The following is a 22,396-nucleotide window of genomic DNA, read 5'->3' as shown; positions in this document are numbered from 1 at the left end:
AAGTATGAGGGGTTGCTCCAAGCCAGGGGCCACAATAAAACTGAGAGTCTCTAAATGATCCTCTAATTGCATCTCGATGGGTTTGGTCACAAAACTGGCTGGGCCCCCTCCTGCCATCAATCCATCTAACTGACAGAAGGCCATGGGCCTCTTTAACGTTTTTAGCCTCAGGCCCATCTTCTCCACCACTTTTGGGCTGATTATGCATCTAGTGCACCCAGAGTCTAGGAGAGCTGGCATCTGCCCGTGTTCCCCAGTGGCCGGCAACCTTATTTCTACGGAGATGAGCATGGGGCCCCCTTTGTGACTCACCAGGTCGTCGTCATCAGAATCGGTGTCCGTCTTGCTTTTGTCTGCGATGGTCGGAGTTCCCAACTCACCCTGGTTTCGGGGAGTGAACTCAATGACTTCTCCTTTCAGGGTGGCCTTGCGGGGTTTTGCAGGCGCTTTGTCGGTCTTTTTAGCTCCCGAGCCAGTGGCTTTTGGTGCTGTCTTGGAGAAACACTCCACGGCTGGTGCCCTTCCTTTCCACATTTGAAGCATGTGAAGGACTTCGGCTTCGGCTTGAACTCCACCTCCCCCCCCCCGGCTGTCTTTGGCACCCCTTTGCAGTAGTGGGAGGATGACGGATCCCCTGCGCAGGCCCCACGGAGTCGGCTTCGGGCTAGATAGATCTCCACATCTTCAGCTATTATGTACCAGCTTTGCAGATCTTCGGGGACCCCCTGTGCTCTACAGTCTTTGTAGATGTCTTCTTTTAACCCATCTTTACAATTCTCCAGTAGGGCCACCTCTGATCACCCTGTCATGAAAGATGCCAGCTCACGAAACTCCTGGTTGTACTCTGCCACTGATCTCCGGCCCTGCTGAATACCCTTCATTCGGAGTCTCGCCTTCCGTTCGGCTAGGTCATCCTCAAAACGTCTTCTAAGAGCCCCCATGAATAGGTTGTAATTTCTCAGCAAGGGGGAGTTGTTATTGTGGAGGACCACCATCCATTCAGCTGCCACTCCCTCTAGGGCATTCGTGATGCATCTCACTCGCGCCACATCCGACAAGTAGTCCTCCCCCCAGTCCTGCATGTGGTTCCACACCTGGGTCAGGAAAAACCCCAGGGTTTTTGGATTTCCTCCATACTTGTCAGTTAGGGGGGGAATTTTTGGGTTTTTGCGTCTCCAGGGCGGAGCCTGCAATGCTGGGGGCCCCTGGACTGCTGCATCCCTCGCTTGGGTACCAGAGCTTGAGATGTTCCTTCCCCAGCTTCTTCTTCCTCTCCCCCACAAGCAGCTTCCTTTGGATCCACCCTGGGGTAATCTCCTCCCTCCCCCACAGGGGATACATACGGTTCGTGGCTTTTACAGCTTTCTTCAGCATTGCAGAGGAGTTGCATAGCTTGAGCAATCATGAGGCTCTCCTTTTGCTCTTGCATCCACGCAGCCTCTCCCTTACGTGGTCTGGAGCTGGTTACTCCCTGGGGGGTCCTCTCCAGGTACGGCAACCTTCCTACTCCCCTCAACCATCTGGCTTCCTCTGGCTCCTCTCTCAACCAAATTTTTTCCATCCACTCCACAGCTTCTTTTTCCACTTGAAGTGAAGTTATCATAGAGCCAGAAGCACCCATCTGATCTCCATCACTCTCTTGATCAGACATTCTTTGGGTTCAGCCCCCTCGGTAGTTATCCGGGATAGCTGGAGAAATGAGATTCTGCTTAATGTCAGATATGCTTCCTTCAAAGTCCAAGAAAGAATGACCCCAACTCCATTGTTTTATAGAGAAAGGTACTTTTACTAGAAAATGAAGTGATTGCAACCAAGGAAAAGCAGAATCTGAGGCAAAAACATGAAAATTACAAATAGAAAGCATTCCCTCCCACTGTCCATCGTAAATCATCCAATCCAAAGGTCTCCCAGAGGTCAGGTGGGAGGACACGTCTGGCAGTGTCATCAATCAGGAATGCCACGACCGTTGACCCGATAGCAGCTTCAAAGATGCAGCACAGTATCTTAAGTCTCACTTTCGTTTCTCTTCTATGCTAGCTCCCCCCTCCCCCCATTACCATGGCAGCCAAAGTAGTAAAGGCGGAGGCTGACAAAAGGGCGACAAAAGGGACCCCCAGAAACCTTAAGAGAGGAAGAGCAGCAAGGTAAGAGAGAGATCCTTCCTGGGTTCCCCAATATTTTCCTGGAGCCTTGCTTTAAAGGCACCCAGGCAATCAAGGCTCTCGGGAAGCATTAAGCAGACGCGCAGGCCAAAAAGGAGCAGAATAACAAGGGAGGGAGGGAAGGCGGCCTTTGGATCATCAGACCGACCCAGAGCAGCAGCAGCGGCAGGGCGAGAGGCAGGAGCTACCAGCCGGGGGTGAGGGCGGTTCTCATGCTGCCGCTTCTGGCTGGGAAGCTGGAGGAGAACTGCTGCCACCCGCTCACCCATGCCGGCCGCGACTGCTTCCCGGCCGGCACGTCTCTTACCCTGACAGAGGTTCCTCCGGCGCGGACTCAGCTCCTGCACAGCCCCTGCTGCTGCTGCTCTTCTGGGGCGCCCGAGCTGGCCAGGCACTCCAGACTGCAGAGGTGCATTGGTGCCATGGACTGGAGGGCTGGGGCCATGCAAGAAGCCTGCTTGGGGAGGGAGAGAAGCCCTGGCCCGCTCTCCCCTAGGAAGCGACCAGTGGGATCCCTTCTCCGCGTCTTTGGGCATGTGAGCTGGTCTTTGCGCGCACCTGCATGCCAGATACCAGACCAGGTGGCCAGTGTGCATGTGTGCGCATGCGCCTGCATGCACTCCGGACAGCTACTCTTTCGGTTTTTGATGTTCCTGCGCACTTGAAGACCAGCTGGCTGGCGCACCAGAACCCAGAAGAGCAACAGACAATGGCTCCGCATGCCCAGAGGGATGGCTCTGCGTGCCACTTCCGACACACGTGCCATAGGTTCGCCATCACGATCCTATCATATTTTCCAGCCATATGTGCACAGTCACTCACGCCCTCGTCACCTCTCGCCTTGACACCTCTCACCTTGACTACTGCAATGCTCTCTACATGGGGCTCCCCTTGAGGGGCACTCGGAGGCTCCAGCTGGTCCAGAACGCAACAGCACAGGTAGTGATGGGAGCAGCATGGCGCTCCCATGTAACACCGCTCCTGCGCGAGCTGCACTGGCTCCCGGTGGTCTTCCGGGTGCGCTTCAAGGTGTTGGTTATCACCTTTAAAGCGCTCCATGGCATAGGGCCTAGCTATCTTCGAGACCTCCTGCTGCTACCGACGACCTCCCAGCGACCCGTGCGCTCCCACAGAGAGGGCCTCCTCAGGATGCCATCAGCCAAACAATGTAGGCTGGTGACCCCCAGGGGGAGAGCCTTCTCTGTGGGGGCACCTACCCTCTGGAATCAGCTGCCCCCAGAGATAAGGAGAATCCAAGACCTCAGTGCCTTCCGCCGTTCCCTTAAAACCCACTTTTTCCAGCAAGCCGGGCTGGCTTAGGAAGAAATTTTTTAAAATTTTTAAATGTTTAATTGGTTTGTGGTTTTTTAAATTTTGGGCCAAATTTATATAGATTTTAATTGTTTTTAATATTTGTATTTCATGTTTTTAATTCTGGCTGTGTACCGCCCTGAGTCCTCAGGGAGAAGGGCAGTATATAAATTGAAATAAATAAATAAGTAAGTAAGTAAGTAAGTAAGTAAGTAAGTAAGTAAGTGTATTTTTTTCCAGTATTTTTTGGCTTTGGGGCATGTCCACACATATGGTAGTATGAGCCTGGTGTCTGATTGCATTTTCAACATTTAACCAATTTGTTTTTATATATGTTCATTAATCTTGCAGGTGAGTAATGCCATCTGTAAAACATTTTATAGAGGTTTTTGTTATATGCTGTTGACATTGTAAATTTATGATTTCTATTCCATAATTTCTCCCACCTGTCCAAATCTATTGTATAGCCAAAATTCTTAGTCCAAATTATCATTCTTTTACTTGTTCTTCCAATTTGCAAGTTAATAAGTAATTGTATATCCTCTTAATTAATTTTTGATCTGTTCCCATTAATATCCCGCTTGTTTGGTTCATTGTAAAACCCATATTCCTGCCTGTCTTTTTCGTACCTGGATTGTATTTGCAACTGTGGCCACCATGTTAGGTCAATCCCTAATCTTTTTAATTCTTGTTTTTAGTTCTCCCCTTTTGTTTAAAAGTCCTTGTATCTTAGAATTTTATCCATATTTATGACATTGAGATATATCCATGCCTCCATTATAGATAACCATATCAGCATTTTCAAATAGTGTTGTTTAATTTTGGTTCATGCTAGCAGTAGTGAATTTCTAATGTGATGCCTCTGGAAGTAGCTGTATATCTTTCCCTTCTCATACCATAAGAAGGCATGCCATCCCAGTTGCAGATCATGACCTTCCAATGTCAATAGCCTTATATTCCTCAGATTCATGCACTCTTTCACCCACAAAAGTGCCGATGCTGGGTACTACAACTCCTAATCCGGAAGACCAAAACCACCTCAACTTTTAAGATCATATATCAGTTTTAATTTTATTCTCGCCTTTTTCCCTTGCTATACAAATTTTAATATCAACTTATTTAGGTCTTCAAAATATTTTTCCCCAATTTTATTGGAATCATCTGAAACAGGTATAATAATCTCGGCAGGATGTTCATCTTAATTGTAACTATTCTCCCCAATCTGTTTTAATCCGTTCCAAATCCGTTTTAATTTGTGCTTTCAATTTGTCGTAATTGTCTTCTTTGAGAGTTACACATCTTGCCGTCAATTGGATCCCTAAGTATTTAACTTTTTTTTTACAATTTGCATATTGGTTATTCTTGTAAATTCTCTCTTTTGTTTATCTGTAAAAATTTTAACCAATATTTTTGTTTTCTCTTTGTTTATTTTCAAACCTGCAACTGCCCCATATTCTTCTATCTTTGTAGTTAATTTAGGTCCTGTTTCCTGTGGGTCTTCTAAAATAAACACCAAGTCATCAGCAAAAGCCTGTAACTCATACTCCTCCTTCTTAATTTTCATACCCTTTATTTCATTATCTTGTCACACATTTCTGTCTAATACCTCTAAAGTCAATATGAATAGCAGTGGAGATAAGGGACAACCTTGCCTTGTGCCTTTTGTTATGTTAAAATTCTCAGTCATGTCGACTTCCGGGTTTTGCTGGCTCCGGTGAAGACGGTGCCTTTTTAAGGTCCGCCAGCCCTGCCGTTTGTAGAGCCGCTTCGATCGTGAGAAGCGGCTTGAAAACTCCAGAATCTGTAGGATTTGAAGGAGAGAGTTGGCAAGGCGCAGGTTGAGCCCCTGCGAGCCCCCAGGAATTTGCTACTGGGGAGGAAACAGGCGTGGCTCCCTTTCAACTTGCAAAGACTCCGGGCGGCGTGGGACGACTCTGTTTATTGCAGAGCAAGCCGGCAGCAGCAAACACAGCCGATTGAATTTAACCTTACTAATTAACGGAGGAAAAAAAAAACCCGAACCCTGAAACCAAGGAATTGCAAGTATTTCCCTTTCTTTGTGACTTTTTGATCTGACTAAAAACTGAAGTGAGTGGGAGTGGCTTGAAAAGATGGCGCCGCTCCAGCGCTAACAAGTTAACAAGCTGAAAGGGAAAGTGACTCTTTGAAGCTATTCTAACAAGTTACATTGTAGCGCTGTTTGTTGCGAGTACAGGAGAAGAGGGGTGAGAAAAAAAAAAATCCCTTTCTAAAACAAGCTGACTTCACACAAGTTTAAATTTACTTACTTTTAACCTGATTAAAACTGGGGGATTTTCTAAGAGGACTTTGTGGTGCTGGAAGAAGAAAAAGGATTTCTTTTTTTAGAAAATCTAACTCACGAGGTAAAATGGCCTCTAAAAAACAGGAAAGCAAGGCAGCAGGGGGGGGATCTCCCACACATAAGCCTGAAGAGCAGTTTGATTTTGAAAGTTTAAAAAAATTTATCACGCAGGCTTTGGATGATAAATTTCAAAAATCCCAACAGGAAATTAAGCAGGAAATTACTGAAATGAAAAATTTGGTGAAAGAGAATTATGACAAGGTGACTGATAAATTATCAAATGCAGTTTCTGGCCTGTCAGAAGTTATCATTAAAGTGGACTCTAAATTGGAAGAATTTAAATCAGAAGTGAATGTTAAAATAAAAGATACTGATTTTAAAATTTCTGATGTGGATAATAAAGTGCAGAGAGTTGAAGATGAAATCACGATGATGAAATTCCGGTCCATGGAATTTGCTATAAGAATTAGAGGTATCAAGGAGAGTGACCGGCAAGATCTGAGACAGGTTTGTGCTGATGCCTTGGCTGTGTTGTTAAAAATTGATCCTGATGAGATTTTATGCAAAATAGATAAAATTTACAGAGTGAACTCGTGGGTGGCCAGACAAAGACAATTACCAAGAGACGTGGTGATTTATTTCACAGACAGAAGAATGAGAAATGATATTCTGCAAAAATCTTTTCTTTCCTCTGTGCAAGTTGAGGGAACTCAAGTTGGAATTTATAAAGAGTTACCGCCAAAGATGCTGAAAGATAGAAAAGATTTTGGTTTTCTAGTAAAGGAATTAAACAAATTACAGATTCCATTTCGGTGGGATGCCCCAACGGGTATAATTTTGAAGTACCAGGGGGAAAAACACCGACTGAATACTGTTGAAAAAGCGGAATATTTTTACTACAATGTTTTTAAAGAGAGGTCACCATCCCCACGCTCATCTACTGTACTGGAGATAAAGGAGAGTGAGAAGGAGAAGCAACCCCAGCAAGAATTGGAAGCGCAGCTTAAGCAGATTGAACTAGATCCAACGGAAGCGCAGGGTGCTGAAGGAGGTTTTCTGGATGAGCCCCTGTTAGAATCTTCTCCAATTCTGACTACAAGAGATGTGGCACTGGACCTAAAGCGTATGACTGAAGCTAAAGACCAGCGAATAACTCGTGCAGTTTCAAAACAACTTAAAGAAAAACAACTGCAAGAAAGAGCTACGGCACAACAATATAAAAAAGGAGCTAAGAGTACTACAGATCAAAGGGAAGCCATGGGGAGAGCAACGTCGGTGGCCTCGGAAGACATCCGGCAATTCTGCTCGTCGCTTCAAAAAGGTATACATGATGGTTAAGTTTTTGTCTTGGAATGTGAATGGACTGAATTCGCCACAGAAAAGAAAGAAAATATTTACATATTTACAACAATTTAATAATGATATAATTTGTTTACAAGAAACTCATATCAGAACGCAAGATCAAAAATATTTGATAAACTTAAAGTTAGGAATACATTTCATAGCATCAAATTTGGAAAAAAAGAATGGCGTGGTTATTTATATAAACAAAAGATTTTCAGCTAAAATTATAGAAGCGGATGAAGGTGGTAGATTTGTAGCAATTGAACTGTGTACTCCATATGGTCAAATTCTTGTGATTGGGCTTTATGCTCCCAACCAACAGCAGGATCACTTTTATAAAACTTTGCATACTAAAATGTTGCAATGGGACTATAGATCAATTTTGATTATGGGAGATTGGAATGGAGTAATTGATTCCAAGCTAGATAAAAGAAGTCTGGCGAAGTCAAAGATTAGACTACCACAAACTTTTTTTGAAATGAAAGAAGATTTGGAACTAAAGGATGTCTGGAGAATACATAACTTAAAAGACTTGGATTATACTTTCTTTTCTGACAGACATAGATCTTTTTCAAGGATTGATTTTATTTTAGTATCAAATGATTTACTTGTCAAAACAAAAAGAACAAAAATTTTTCCAAGAACTTTATCTGATCATAGTCCAGTATGGATAGAAATTGAGACTGCAAAAATTGAGAGAAGATCATGGAGACTAAATGAAAATCTGTTTAGATATGAAAAAAATATAATAGAACTTAAGAAGCAGATGAAAGAATTTTTTGAAATTAATTTGAACAAGGGTACCCCTATTGAAATTGTATGGGATGCGAGTAAAGCATATATGAGAGGGGTACTCATTTACATGAACTCTAAGCACAAATTGAATAGACAAAAGAAAAGAATTGAAATTGAAGCAGAAATAAAGAAAAAAGAACAGTTACTTATTAAAAATCCAACAGATAAAAGAACACATAGTGCTATAAAACTCTTGAAAGACCAATTCCAAATGCTTATGGCGGACCAGGTTGCAACAAATTTACAATATGCAAAGCATAACACATTTTGTAATGCCAATAAACCGGGCAGATGGCTGGCTTACACCCTAAGGAAGAAGCAGAGTATGCGGACCATCGACTGTATTGATATTGGAGGGACAGAAATTTATCAACAAAAATTAATTAAAGAAGTTTTTGTAGATTACTATACTAAATTATATGCTAAAGATGACATACAGAATGGACTTATAGAAAAATATCTAGAAAATAAAAGAGTTACAAAAGTTACTAACTTACAAAAGGAAAGACTGAATCACCCTATAACAGCTGAGGAGATAATTGTAGCAATAAAACAACTGAAAACTGCCAAAGCTCCGGGAACAGATGGTTTGACTGCAGTGTATTATAAAATTTTGCAAGCAGAAATGGTGGAACAACTTAGAGACTTATTTTGTAATATACAACAAGGGGGTAAAATACCCCCATCATGGAAAACAGCTTATATTTCTTTGATACCAAAAGAGCAAGCGGGTCCTAAAAAACCGGAAAATTATAGGCCAATATCTCTTCTGAATAATGACTACAAAATTTATGCAAAAGTATTAGCCAACAGGTTGATGCCAGTGATTCAAGAGGTGATTCATGAAGATCAAGCGGGATTTATAGAGGGTAGATATATGAAGGACAATGTAAGGCAAGTGATAGATTTACTGGAATATCTTGAGAAGAATAAACAGATCCCTGCAGTGCTGGCTTTTTTGGATGCGGAGAAAGCCTTTGATAGAGTGGATTGGAATTTTCTATTAAAGACTTTGAAAAAAAATGGACTTTGGGGATCAATTTATATTGGCGGTTTCAGCAATTTATCAAGAGCAAAAGGCACAGATTATTATTAATGGAAGTTTGACAACAGATTTCAAAATTGAAAAAGGAACAAGACAAGGTTGTCCGTTATCCCCATTGCTTTTTATTTTAACATTAGAAGTCTTGTTGAATATAATAAGGGATTCGATTAGCTTGAAAGGTATAGTGATAAGGCAAGAAGATTACAGAATAAGGGCATTTGCAGATGATCTGGTTGTTACCCTAACACAACCGGTGGAATCAATAATCCTGATGAAAGACATTATAAGAGATTATGGTGCAGTATCAGGATTCAGACTGAACCAGAAAAAAACTAAGATGATAGTCAAAAATATGACACAAGAACGAAAATATGAACTTGAAAGGAGGGCAGGTTTTGAGATTGTGTCAAAGGTTAAATATTTAGGAGTTCAGGTTGCAGAATCTAATATGAAACTGATTCAAAATAATTATGAGGTTTTGTGGCGAGAGGTGCAAAAAGACATGGAGACATGGAAAAAACTGCAGCTTTCTTTACTTGGAAGAATAGCAGCAGTAAAGATGAATATTTTGCCAAGATTTCTATTTCTGTTTCAAATGATTCCGGTGCTTAAAAGTGATAAACAACTGAAAGAGTGGCAAAGAGGACTGAATAAGTTTGTCTGGAATGAGAAAAAACCGAGAGTGAAATTGAAAATTATGCAAGATGTTCCAGAAAGGGGAGGTCTTAAACTTCCAAACCTACAGTTATATTATGAAGCAGCAGCTTTGACTCAAGCAAGTGACTGGTTTGGAAGGAAAAAGACTGGAATATTGAATATAGAAAGTTTTGATCTTGAATTTGGATGGCATGCTTATTTATTTTATGATAACAAAGTGGATAAAGTATTTAAAAGCCATATACTTAGAGACTCTTTGATGAGAGTTTGGAAGAAGCACCGACTCAAATGGGATTACAAAATACCGTTATGGCTGGATCTTGGTCATACTATGTGGAATACAAATATAATGTCACTCGGGGGGTTTTTATATAAAGAGATTCTTTTTACAGATGCGGGCAGATGGCAGTTGAAGACATTACAGACACTGTTGGATGAAGGAATTAATTTAACTTGGTTACAATATAATCAACTACAATTGAGATGGAAAGAGGACCAAAAAACTGGTATTATGTTGCATGAGGAAGAATTGGTCAGACATATAAAAGAGAAAGGTCCAATGCATATTAAAAGGCTTTATAATGTTTTGTTAGAAAGGGATTCAGAAACTGAATTGGTTAAAGATTGTATGATTAAGTGGGCACAAAATTTTGAAGAACCAGTGATGTTAGAAACATGGGAAAAGATATGGGTTCAGAATGTTAAATTTACACAATCGCAGAATTTGAGGGAAAATTTTTATAAGATGTTTTACAGATGGCATTTAGATCCCAAGAAATTATCCTGTATGTATCCTAATGTTCAGCCAAAATGTTGGAGATGTGATTGTTTAGATGCTACATATTATCATGTTTGGTGGAATTGTAAGAAAGTTAAGGCTTTTTGGATTAAAATATGGTGGGTTATGCAGAATGTTTTGAAGAGAAAAATTCCATTTTCCCCACAATTGTTCTTATTGGGTATAGTAAAGGGTTTTACACTGGATGAAATTAAGTTGATATTGTACATGATCACAGCAGCGAGGTTATTGATAGGTAAATATTGGAAAAATGAGTCTTTACCCACTATTGAAGAATGGACTTTGAAGATGGCCAGTTTTGCGGAGATGGCGAAGATTTCAGCATTTTTAAAAGATCGCCCACAAGAGACTTACGAATGGGAATGGAAAAAGTGGATAGATTATGTGCAGAACAAATATCAAGTTAGGAAATACCAAATAGCTTTTCATTGAAAGTATTATATAAAAATAGAAATGTATGAATACTGTGAGGGGGGGGGAATTTTTTTTTTTTTTTCTAAGGGGGTTTGAGGGGTTCAAGTTTTGTAAAAAGGGGACTTTGATGGGATTATACTTCATGGAAGTCAGGGGGGGAGGGTTAGGGGGGGTTTGAGGGGGGTTAGGGTGGGGAGCGGGGGGTGGGATGGGGGGGGAAATGCGGTGAAAATGTAATTGTAAAACTTTTGCAATAAAAAAAAAAAAAAAAATTCTCAGTCATGTCACCATTCATAATCACCTTTGCTGTTTGTCTATGATATAGTGTTTTGATAATATTGGTAAATTTCTCTCCAAAGAAATTTTCTAATTGTGCAAACATGAACTGCCAACTCAAATGATCAAAACACTTTTTGTGCGTCAAGAAAAATCATAGTCATCTGCTTTTCTGAGTATGTCCTAATATTCCAGTGTATTCAGGATCGTGTGCATATTATTTTAGATTTGCCTCTTAGGTAGGAAACCATTCTTGTCCGTGTGAATGAAATTTAAAAATCTTTTCATTCTTTCTGTGATTATTGAGATATAGATTTTGTAATCCACATTTGACAATGATAATTTGTAATAAATTGGAATCTTCTTTAGGTATCAATGTTATTATTGCCTCAGTCCATGTTTTAGGGATCTTTGCTTCCAACAATACTTCATTGTAGATTTCCAGCATGGATGGGCCTAAGATCTCTTGTAATTGTTCATAAAATTCTGCCAGTAGCCCATCCAGTCCTGATATTGTTATTTTTTTCCTCTTGATTGCTTCCGTTAACTCCATCATTGTAATTCTTTCATTTAACATTGTTTTCACATCATCCGGTATTTTTGGTAGGTTGACTTCTTCCATATATTGTTTAATTCTGTCTTCTGGTATGTTTTCTTTACTATATAATTTTTCATTAAATTCTTTTATTATTTTTTTCTTGTCTTCATTTTTATGTCGAATCGTACCCATCTCGTCTCGTAACTTTTGTATCAGTTTCTTTTCTTTCTCTTTTTTGAGTCTAAATGCCAGCCATCTCCCCAGCTTGTTTGCATTTTCAAAGAAATTTTGTTTAGCTGCCTTAATTTTTTGTGCCACTTCTTCTTTCTGTAAGATATTTAATTCATGTTTTACTAGTTCCATTTGATTTATGCCATTTCTTTTTTGTGGGTCTTTCTGTAGTTCCAATTCTAATATTTTATATTCTTCTTCTAGTTCCTTTCTTCTCTCCTTCTTTTCCCTATTTTTCCTTCCTATATAAGGGATCGCTAACTCCCTGGAATATGCCTTGGCAGTATCTCATACATTTTGCAGGGACATTTCTCCATTTTTATTTTCTTTGAAAAAGAATTCTATTTCCTTCTCCATTTTCTTTATAAACTCTTTATCTTCCAATACTGACTTTTAGTGTCCATCTTGATTTTCTTGTTTGACCTTTCCACTTTACTTTGGTTATGGTCTGCCCAAGTATTTGACTCCACATCTACTTCTTGTATATTCTCTTGCAGTTCTGGTGACATCCATGTCATGTCAATTCTCGACCATGATTTATGCATATTTGAATAGAAAGTATATTTTTTCTCTGGTTGTAATTCCCTCCAAGCATCTTTAATTCCTAATTCCTCCCTCATTTTAAAAAAAGTCTTTGGTAATGTCCTCCTTGCCTTTTGATTTGTTTTGCTACTTTTATAGTCTAATTTTGCATCAACAATTGCATTAAAGTCTCCCACAATATAAACGTTATCGTATTCTATTTCTGTAATTTTCTTGTGTAGTTGATCATTTTTTAAATTTTTTTTATTTTTTTATTTTTTTTAATTTGATTTATATGCCGCCCTGTTGTGGCCCCGCCCTCTGAGCCTGTCCCATTGGAGGAAGAAAGCTCCGAGCATGAGGAAGAGGAGTCAGCCAGGCCTCCCTCTCCAGGCCCCTCCCCTCTGGCACTGTCTCAGGTGCCGGTCGAGGGAGAGGAGATTAGCAGGGAGACAGGTGGCTTGGATCAGAGTGACGGAGAAACATCATTCCTGGACGCACGCCTCCGAAGGCGTGATAAACGATTGCAGCAGCTCAGGGGGCGTGCTAGGGATTAGAACTGAGTCACTGGACCACACCCCAGAGACTATATAATAGAGGGTGGTGGTCAGTGATCCTTGTGACGAACAAAACTAACCTTGGATAGTCACTAAAGCCTCGTTCGGAACTGCGGAGAGAAAGATTTATTGTTGCCGGACATTTGGAAGCTGAGTATTTGTCTTTCTGTTTTTCTGTGAAAATAAAGGCACTTGGCAGACGGTGTGTCTATCGCTGCCAAGTTGGAGATAAAGAAACTGGGTGCGTTCCAAAGTGTTTCCTTAACCCTCGGCTGGCTGTGTTTGTGTGTGTGTGTGGACGGGGACAGATCACCGCCCTTCTCCGGAGACTCAGGGTGGCTTACAATGCGTTAAGCAATAAAACACTTCTTGATTAGTATTTGGTGCATATATTACTATTAATAATGTCCGTTTATAATTGATCATTACTTCCACTATCAAAATTCTTCCTTCATCTTTATAAATTTGTTTTGATTCTATGGATTCTTTGATATAGAGGGCCACCCCTCTTTTTTTCTGCTGTGCCAGTGAGACATATTCCCCATTTTAGAGTTTTCCAATAGTTTATAGTGGTCCTTTTTAATATGTACTTCCTGGAGACAGATCAGATCTAAGTTCATTTTTTTTAGTTTATTGAAAAAGATTTTCCTTTTCATTGCCGAATTCAATCCATTAACATTGACTGACATTAAAGTAGTTTCTTCTCCCATCTTTTTTACTTGTAGATCGGTCTAGCAGTTCTAACGGTTCTTATTTCTCTTTTCTTTTACTCTAGCTTCTTCCTGTTCTGCTCTTTCTCTTTGCTCCCTTTCATTCCCTTTTAGCTGTAATGGTTCCTCTTGAACCAATACTTCTTGGCTCTTATCACCTATTTTCTCTCTTTTCTCCTTCTCTTCCTCCATTCCAAAATGTTGTTCATTAAATTCAATTGCTGTGAGACTATCGCCTTGAGAAAATAGACTATCTATTGAGTCTAATCTATATCTTTCTTCATGCCAAGTCACCAATAGACCTTCAGGTATCAGCCACCTAAAATGTATGTCATATTTAATCAATTTTCTTGCCAGAAATTAGTATTCTCTTCTTATGACTCATTATAGAATCATTATTTCTTTTTCTTTGTACATCATTGGCTTTCCTCTAGCTTTCTGAAGTATTTCCATTCTAGTCATTGTTTTCAGGACCTGAATGTGTACTTCTCTGGGGAGTCTATTCCTCCTTACATAGCCTGTATGGACTTGATAGGCTTCATCCATCTCTGATAATAAATAATAATAATAATAATAATAATAATAATAATAATAATAATAATAATAATAATAATAATAATAATAATAATAATAATAATAATTTTATTTCTATACCGCCCTTCTCCTGAAGGACTCAGGGCGGTGTACAGCCTATTTAAAAACACAAGACAAACATCAATTTAAAATTTAAAATTATTAAATAAATTTGGCTCCATTTAAAACCCCAGAAATTTAAAATACCCCAATTTAAAATTATTATGTCGATAACCCGGCCTGGCGGAACAACAGGGTCTTCAGTGCACAGTGAAATACCCGGAGGTCGGGGATCTTACGTATTTCCGGGGGCAGTTCATTCCACAGGGCTGGGGCTCCCACAGAGAAGGCTCTCCCCCTGGATGTCGCCAGCCGATATAACTTGGCCGATGGCACCCTGAGGAGACCCTCTCTGTGGGAGCGAACTGGCTGGTGGGAAGCTATTGGTGGCAGAAGTCGGTCTCGAAGGTACCCGGGTCCTATGCCATGGAGCGCTTTAAAGATAATGCCTCCTGCTTTGCTCACTTCCAAGACTTCAGCCAACAACTCTGCCATCTTATCCCGAGAGATCTTCCCCTTTCTCTTCTTCTATATTTTGAAATCTTAGAAAGAATTCAGCTTTTTCCATCTCCAGGGATATTATCGAGGGCCCCAGTGTCTTGTCCACCTGAGTTAATCTCTGGTCCATTTCCACCACCTTTTTCTCAGTTTGTTCTGATTTTTTCTCTACTTTTTAAATTCTTTCTTCATTCTTTATCATTATTTGTTGGATGTTTTCCACTTTATCGTCCATTTTTTGTATTCTTTCATGTAGTTTGGTCATTGACTCCTGTATTGATTGGAACATTGCTTTTGTTTCCACCTGCATTGCGTTTCTTTCCTGCACCAGAAAATTATCCAAGGCTTGCCAGACTTGGGGCAGCAGATGCTGCTGCTGAGGGATTCGAAGTAGTTTTCTTCATCTTTCAATATTAACATATAGAATAGATAATAGTTTCACAACACACTCCCAAGTATTCCACTATTCCTTCCCAGTTGTCACCCAACTGCAGTAAGCTTTTTGTAACACTCTCACTACCAAATTCCTCTATCCATCTTATTACCACTTCTGCCCAAATAGTCCATAATATATCAGTTCAAGAGTACCTTTTAGTATAGTTTTTCACCCTTCTTCTCTACTTTTTTCCACAATATTGTGTAGAAATTATATAGAAATAGAATATAAATATGAATACTATGTTTCCTAAAGTCCACAGGGTCCAAAATATGTCTTTCACAAATGTTGTAAGGCAAACCAAAATACCTCTCACAAGTCGTCTTTGATTCTTCTTCTCTTCTTCTTTGGTGAATAGGCTATCAAAGTTTATTTGTAATCCACTTAGGCCCACATATGACCCAACAATCTTTCACAGAGTGTCCCATGAGTTCTTATATAACTATTTTAATTTCTTTTTTTCTTCTCCTTTTGTAATATCAAAAATTAATTATATTCCATCAATGTAATTTATAATCCAACCCAATTTAGCAAGTCTTTATAGGTTCCCAACTTCTAAGTTTTAAAAGTCTTAAAGGAAAGCAGGAAAAAACAAAAGCGGGGGAGTCCAAAGATGTTCTATTTAAAATGTTTCCAGTTCCAGCCTGCTTACATTTATTATCTGATTTTGCACGGTCATAGCTCTTCCACTCTCTGCTCCAGCCTTCCAGACTAAACAAGTTGCAGGTGTCAGAAGATTGTTGTTTCATTTACTGTAATCATTTGCTGTACTCCATAACTCAAGGTTATGTCTATTCAGAAGTCCTTTATCTCTTTAAACACTTTCTCTGCCAGCCGGTACCAGTAGATGGAGCATTTATTCTATTTCCTCTATTTTAGTCCCGTCACTTCTTGATTTAAATTTAAAGCTTAAAGCATTTCTTTTTTACAATCAAAAGTTTCCCGATTTTAATAAAAAGGGGACTACAGAGCTTCACCCCAAATAAAACCTTAGTCTCTTGTTTCTATCTCTCCCACATTTTCTTGTAGCAAAATAGTAAACTTTTCTATGTCTTCTTTATTAATGACTAAAAGCCTCTTCGCCACAAAGTCCAGAGGTGGAAAGTTTAAAATCCCACCTCCTATCCTTTAGTCTCACTCTCAACTAAATCCAAATTGAGGGAGAGCCAAGTCTTTTCTTTTGAAGCAGAAGTCAGGAAAATCTCACCTAGAACAAACACACTGCTCGATGATCTTCTTTTAACTATCTTTTAACTAACTTCTTTTAACTATCCGGTCTGGCTGCCAGGGCTTCTAATAGCTTGCAATGGCCGTCTATCACTCCTTGCCGGTCTTTCTCTACTGCCACAGGGATTTGCAGACTCCCTGTGGTTTGCAGTGTGTCCTCTCTTCTTCACCAATCCCTACAGGGTTAGCTAGGAACTCTATGGACCCCTGGCAGGGGGATTTCAACGTTTTCCAGAGCCCTGTGGAGTTCTGTCATATCGCCTTGGCACTAGCCACACCTTCTCCTCTGATTAATTAATTAATTAAAAAATTAATTGTTTTAAAGGAAGATTCGGGTTAATGTCAGGGTTCCAAGTAATACCCCCAACAAAATCAAAACTCTGAGGCAGACATATTCCTCAAAGTACAGATTTATTAGGCATTTCATATTGGCACATCTAGGGAAACCCAAATCTAAAGTCCCTCGGGTTTCCCCCTAGTAAAAAATACATTTTTTCCTCCTCCTACCCCTTCAGACCATCACATGGCCCAATCAGGTCACAGTCCAAAGTTCATCTGGACTCATGTCCTGCCTCTTCACACCTGGTAGGAACGTCCTTGGTTCTCAGGGGAAATAATTTTATTTTGGTTACAAAGCCCTCACTATCTCTGTAGCAAGGGCTTTGTACCTCCCCCTCCCGTTTCCACAGCTCACCCAGCCACCGCTGTGGCAGCCCTGAAGACACCAAGGAAAATGGCTGACACTATGCCTACCTGTGGTCATATGTGTTTAAGATAATTTTTCATAAATGTCTAGATTGAAATGGTGTTTTGACAGATAATTAATGAACAGGAAATAGTTGTGTGATGAGAATCCTGTATTTCTTTCAGTGTGACCCAGCCCTCTTGCCAGAGCCAAACCATGTGATGCTAAACCACCTCTATGCACTCTCCATTAAGGTAATCTAATGTTTTCTGTTCTTATCATACTCTACCACATCTTGCTGTATTTGCACACTTCTCTCTCTCTACATAAGAATGGAAGAAATTGACTTCTTGTACAATTCAACATTTCAGATTTCCAAGTAGGATGGAAATGCTTGTAGAGAAACTAAAATGTAAAATTCCAGTAATACCTAGGCTTTTAGCTTCTCTCCCTCTTGTGGGTTGTTTTGCATTGGTGCCATGGATACAGCATGATTGTTTCCTCTCAGGTTTCCTAGAAGGAGGCATCTTGTATATATTATTCTCCACTCCCTTTATTTTAAAAATTTGGGAGTTAGAAAATGAAATCACACATATGAAATACTTCCCAGTATGCATGTGTCTGTTTCCTCTATAATAATTACTCTTGGGTGTCACTCTTCTTTAGCTACTGTCTTGTGTTTTCTCCCATAGGATGGCGTCATGGTGCTTAGTGCCACCCATCGCTACAAGAAGAAATATGTCACCACTCTTCTTTACAAGCCTATTGGAGTCTGATTTCTGCATATTTCCATAGAGACTCAAGGACTCTTGCTTTTTCTGCATATGATAAAATACCAATGGGCATGGGTAGTCAGCTTCCAGATTATTTTATCAGACACAAAGGTTTGGATAACTCAGCTCTTATTCTGATTTTTCAGCACAATGAAGTTCTTCATTCCCATATGGCTATTCAGAACAAACAACTTGATAAAGCTACTGAAATCAAGTTTTGGGTGCATTATTAATATATCTCATATATTGCAAACTGTGAGACTGGCTTCTTTCTGAAACAAGACTTGCCTTGCAATCTTCCCTTCCACATTCAAAAAGAAAGAAAGTCCAGTGCCACCCTGTTTTCAAATCATATGACCATTGTATACAAGTCATGATGGCTGTATGAGGCCTCCAAGTACAGAGACCATGTGTCTTTAAATGTGGAACAGCTCTTGTTCTCAAGTATTGAAAGTCTCTTCTAGTAGGAAATGAGATGACAATTAGACAAAATTTGACCTAGTAAAGTAGAATTGCTGTTATGTTTTCAGTATCTACTGTTGTAAAGCCTTTCTCATGTTTGCCATTTGTGGGTGCTAATTAAGTATGACCAGACCTAGTCCTGGACTGCTTGGGTAGCCATTCAGTAGCGGCTTTTCCACTATTGGGTACACCAGTGAAAAGACAATTCAATTGTCTCTTCTGAATAAATAGAAAAAAATTAAGATTTTTCATCTTTACTAAGTCACATCTCAAGGCTTCTTATAGAGCAAGCAAATGGGATCAAGTCCTTAACAAACATGACTTTCACTCATCCAAATAGAGTTACTGTCAAAAATGTTCAAAGTTCTTCATTTAAAACAACTTAGAAATAAGATACCATCACTGATGGTTTTAAAAGTGGCTTCCCACATGGTTTCCCTCTGCTAGAATAGGTTATCTCTCAAGGCCTCCAAGCTAATTTCAGCTTAAAGGCTTAAAACTTACCTTAAAGGCTCTTGACTTGGATCTCAAGAGAATGGCAATGGTTTTCAATCATACGGAATACTTCTTTTTTTAGGAGGCAGTATAGGCCTGTTTGTACTGAGAATAAAAAAAAAAACTGATGCCATTCATGAGCCAGTTTCCTGTCTGTAAATCCCAGACAGGATTCTTTTAAATGCTGGTGGAAATAATAATCAAAGAAAGAAATGAATTGGGATAAACACCTCTTATTGTCAGGCCAAGACTACACTTGCCAAGAATATTTTGAAGTCATAGTAATTTGAAGCAAGGTAGCTACACTAATAAAAACAATGTAATAACATAATAAATCATTGGAATATCTATAAGAAATACCATTTGCCTGCAAGCAAATATTGCGGGGGCCGCAAAATAGACAAAATAATAGAAAATTAAGACGCTAAAGTGTTCTGGGACTTTAGAATTCAGACAAACACCTGCCATATAACACACTAGGCTTAATAGTTGTTGATAAGAAACACAAAAAAAGTCTGGATAAGAGAGGGGTGTGGCCAGTGCCAACGGCGGTCCAGCAAATTCTGGGGTTCCTGGAAAATGCTGATATCTCAGCTGTTTTAGGGGATCTCCAGGGATCATAGCTGTCCTATAGGGACAGTGAAGAACGGAGACACAGGCAGGCACGAACAGGGAAGTCGCAAGTTCCCTGAACTGTCTGCATCAGCCTCCAACCCAGCAGCAAGGGAAGACAGTCATTAGGAGCTGTCAAAAGCGGGGCAGCCACACACAAGAAGATAAGGGGAAAAGAACGAGTTGATCATCTGGACTATTTTGGATTGCAGAGGAAATTAAAGAGATATATTGGACAAAGGAAAATATGAGAAGGGAGTGACCTTGGGATGTTTGGAAACTGGTAAGAAGACTTTGATAAGAAGTGGTCTTGTGACTTTGTAACAGTAGGGGGAAGATATAGAAGAAGAAAAGAAGAAAGAAAGCTATTTGTTTTTTCCTTTTGCTTGATGGAATTATAAATTCTGTAAGATTTTGGAATAGTGGTATTTTGGAATATTATTTTTGCTTTCTGGTTTTTCTCTTTTTGTGCCTTTTTCTTTTTCCTTGTAGAAATTCCCTCTTCCTGGACTTAAAAGAGTTCATTGGCAGAGTTTTTGTTTTTTCTATTTTTTTGGGGGGGGGATTTTTTTTTTCTCACCTTTTTATTGCCTGGTTGGATATTTTGGGCAAACTCCTGGGTTTTGGACTAGTGAATTTTTTATTTTTGCGCTGATCTAGTTTTATCTTTTCTTTTCTCTCTCTTTCTTTCCTTTTTTTTTCTTTCTCTTTCTAATTTTTTCCTCTCTATTTTTGCCCTTTTGGGCTGTTTGATTGTTCTTGGCTTTCTGTATGGTTTATGGATCAAATCTATGTGGATTAGGGTATCAAGAACCTGAAAAGTCTGATTGGGCATTTTGAATTTAAAGAAATTGAGTATTTGAATTATAAAATTGGGTAGTAAGATTTGGAAAAAAAAATAAGATGAAGAAAAAAACAACATCTATCATCACCATCAATAACGCCTAGTACTACAGGGAAAAAGACAACAGAAATTGCATCACAGCAAAAGAAAGTCAACACAGAATTAAAAAATATGCTACAGACTATATATAAAGATCTTAAGACAAGATTAGACAAGGTAGATGAGAGAATGGAAAAAATGGAAGGAAATATAGAAAAAATGAAAGGAGAATTGAAAGAAGTTAAAGAAATGATAGGGAAAAATGAACGATGATTGTAGCAAATGGAAGAAAAAGCAGAAGCAACAAAGAAAAAAGTTGAAGAGATGGACTATAGACTTACAATTACTGATAAAAATCAGGAAAAAACAATTATAACCCTGGAGATGAATAACGCTGATTTTTATTTAAGAAGGAAATTGAAGAAGAAAAGGGAGAAAATTTAGCAGAGAAAATTGCAGAGATACTAGCAGAAGCAATGGAAGAAAGTAAAGAAGGGATATTAAGTGGAATCGACGAGATATACAGAGTGCACACAAGATATTCGATGAGACATAATCTACCTAGAGAAATTCATGTCAGATTCACCAAGAAAACACTGAGAACAGAGATATTGCAATTGATGAGAAACACGACGAAAAAGCACAAATGGAGAGAAGTAGTGGCACTGAAACAAATTCCAAGAAGAGTGAGAGATCTGAGAAAAGAATATCAATTTCTCATGAAATGTTTGATAAAGAGAGGAATAAATTTTAGATGGTTGATTCCAGAAGGAATATTGGTGAACTGGCAAGAACAAAGATACAGATCAGACTCAGTAGAGAAAGCAGAGTTATTTTATAAACAATACATAAATGTCCAAGAGGAAGGAAGGTTGAGGGAAGAAAAAGGGGATGAACAACAGGAGGAGAAGAAGAAAGAACAATCAAGAGAGACAACGAAAGAACAAGAAGAGAGAGCGTTAAGAGAAGGAGTGAGGGCCAAAGAAGTTAAGGAATTAAGGGAGATAAGATCGACAAAACAAATAAATAAATAAGAAATGAACATTATATGGAAGTACCAATGTGACTTTCAACAACAGAAGCGTTGACACACCCAAATATGATTAACATGGATAAGACTGTAAGATATAAAGACATTTTAACAGAGAAGGGAGAATTAAAACAGAAACAAGACTTAAAAAAACAAGGGATTGAGATTGACTGGTATACACGGCTGAGATACAATCAAGACATGATAAAAATTTGAAACAATATGGTTTTAATTTGGGGGAATCAGAGTTGGATCAGATAATGACTGGAAAGGATGAAAAAATGATTAAAAGACTATAAGTATTTGTTGCAAATTAGCTTGGAAGATGAAGAGATAAAAGAGACAATGATAACATGGGCAATTTTGGATATGCAATAGAATTAGAGAAATGGCAACAACTATGAGAAAGGAATTATAAATTGACAATGGTAACTGCATACAAAGAAAATCTATATAAAATGTTTTATAGGTGGCATATGCCACCAGAAAGATTAGCAAAGATGTTTAAGAATAAATCAGCCAAATGATGGAAATGTTTGCATTTGCCGGGATCATACTATCATATGTGGTGGTCATGTTTAGAAGCAAAAAATTATTGGTCTAGAATACAGAAATGGTTGGAAGAAATATTACATAAATCTATACAATTAAAACCAGAGTTTTTTTATTGGGTATTCTCCCTGAGAGATATAGTAAAGAAGATGTCTATTTAACTATACATATAATAACAGCAGCAAGAATTGTATTTGCACAAAATTGGAAGACAGAAAAAATTCCATCAGAAGGTGAAGTAATAAAAAAGATTTTAGACTGTGTCTAAAAATGAATAGAGTAATTCTAAGAATAAGAGATAAAGGGGAATCAGTGTATTTCAAGACATGGGGAAGATTTTATATATGGTTAGAAAAGAAATATGAAGATAAGAGGGTCGATAAATGATTTAGATAATAGAAAGTCAAACGAGGGAGAGGATAAAAA

General features: G+C 39.1%; 1 protein-coding gene across 6 annotated transcripts in view; it reads left to right on the top strand.

Moving 5' to 3' along the window:
• Positions 1–21,124, top strand: part of LOC117661258 (5'-AMP-activated protein kinase subunit beta-2) — a 118,874-nt gene extending 97,750 nt beyond the window's left edge. For 3 of the 6 annotated variants that reach the window (XM_060690201.2, XM_034409911.3, XM_034409912.3), the window contains 2 exons: positions 17,349–17,417; positions 17,856–19,869. In XM_060690201.2, the coding sequence (XP_060546184.2) occupies positions 17,349–17,417; positions 17,856–17,939 (153 nt within the window). In that variant the 3' untranslated portion in view covers positions 17,940–19,869. Of the gene's footprint in view, positions 1–17,348; positions 17,418–17,855 lie in introns of all 6 variants that reach the window. The other 3 variants (XM_034409914.3, XM_034409915.3, XM_034409913.3) reach the window with 2 other exon arrangements.
• Positions 21,125–22,396: the final 1,272 nt, after the last annotated feature.

Source organism: Pantherophis guttatus, chromosome 3, assembly GCF_059756535.1.
Source record: "Pantherophis guttatus breed Tessera chromosome 3, ASM5975653v1, whole genome shotgun sequence".
Taxonomy (NCBI): Eukaryota; Metazoa; Chordata; class Lepidosauria; order Squamata; family Colubridae; genus Pantherophis; species Pantherophis guttatus.
The sequence above is the reverse complement of the archived record's forward strand: the minus strand, read 5'-3'. Positions and strand labels throughout refer to the sequence as shown.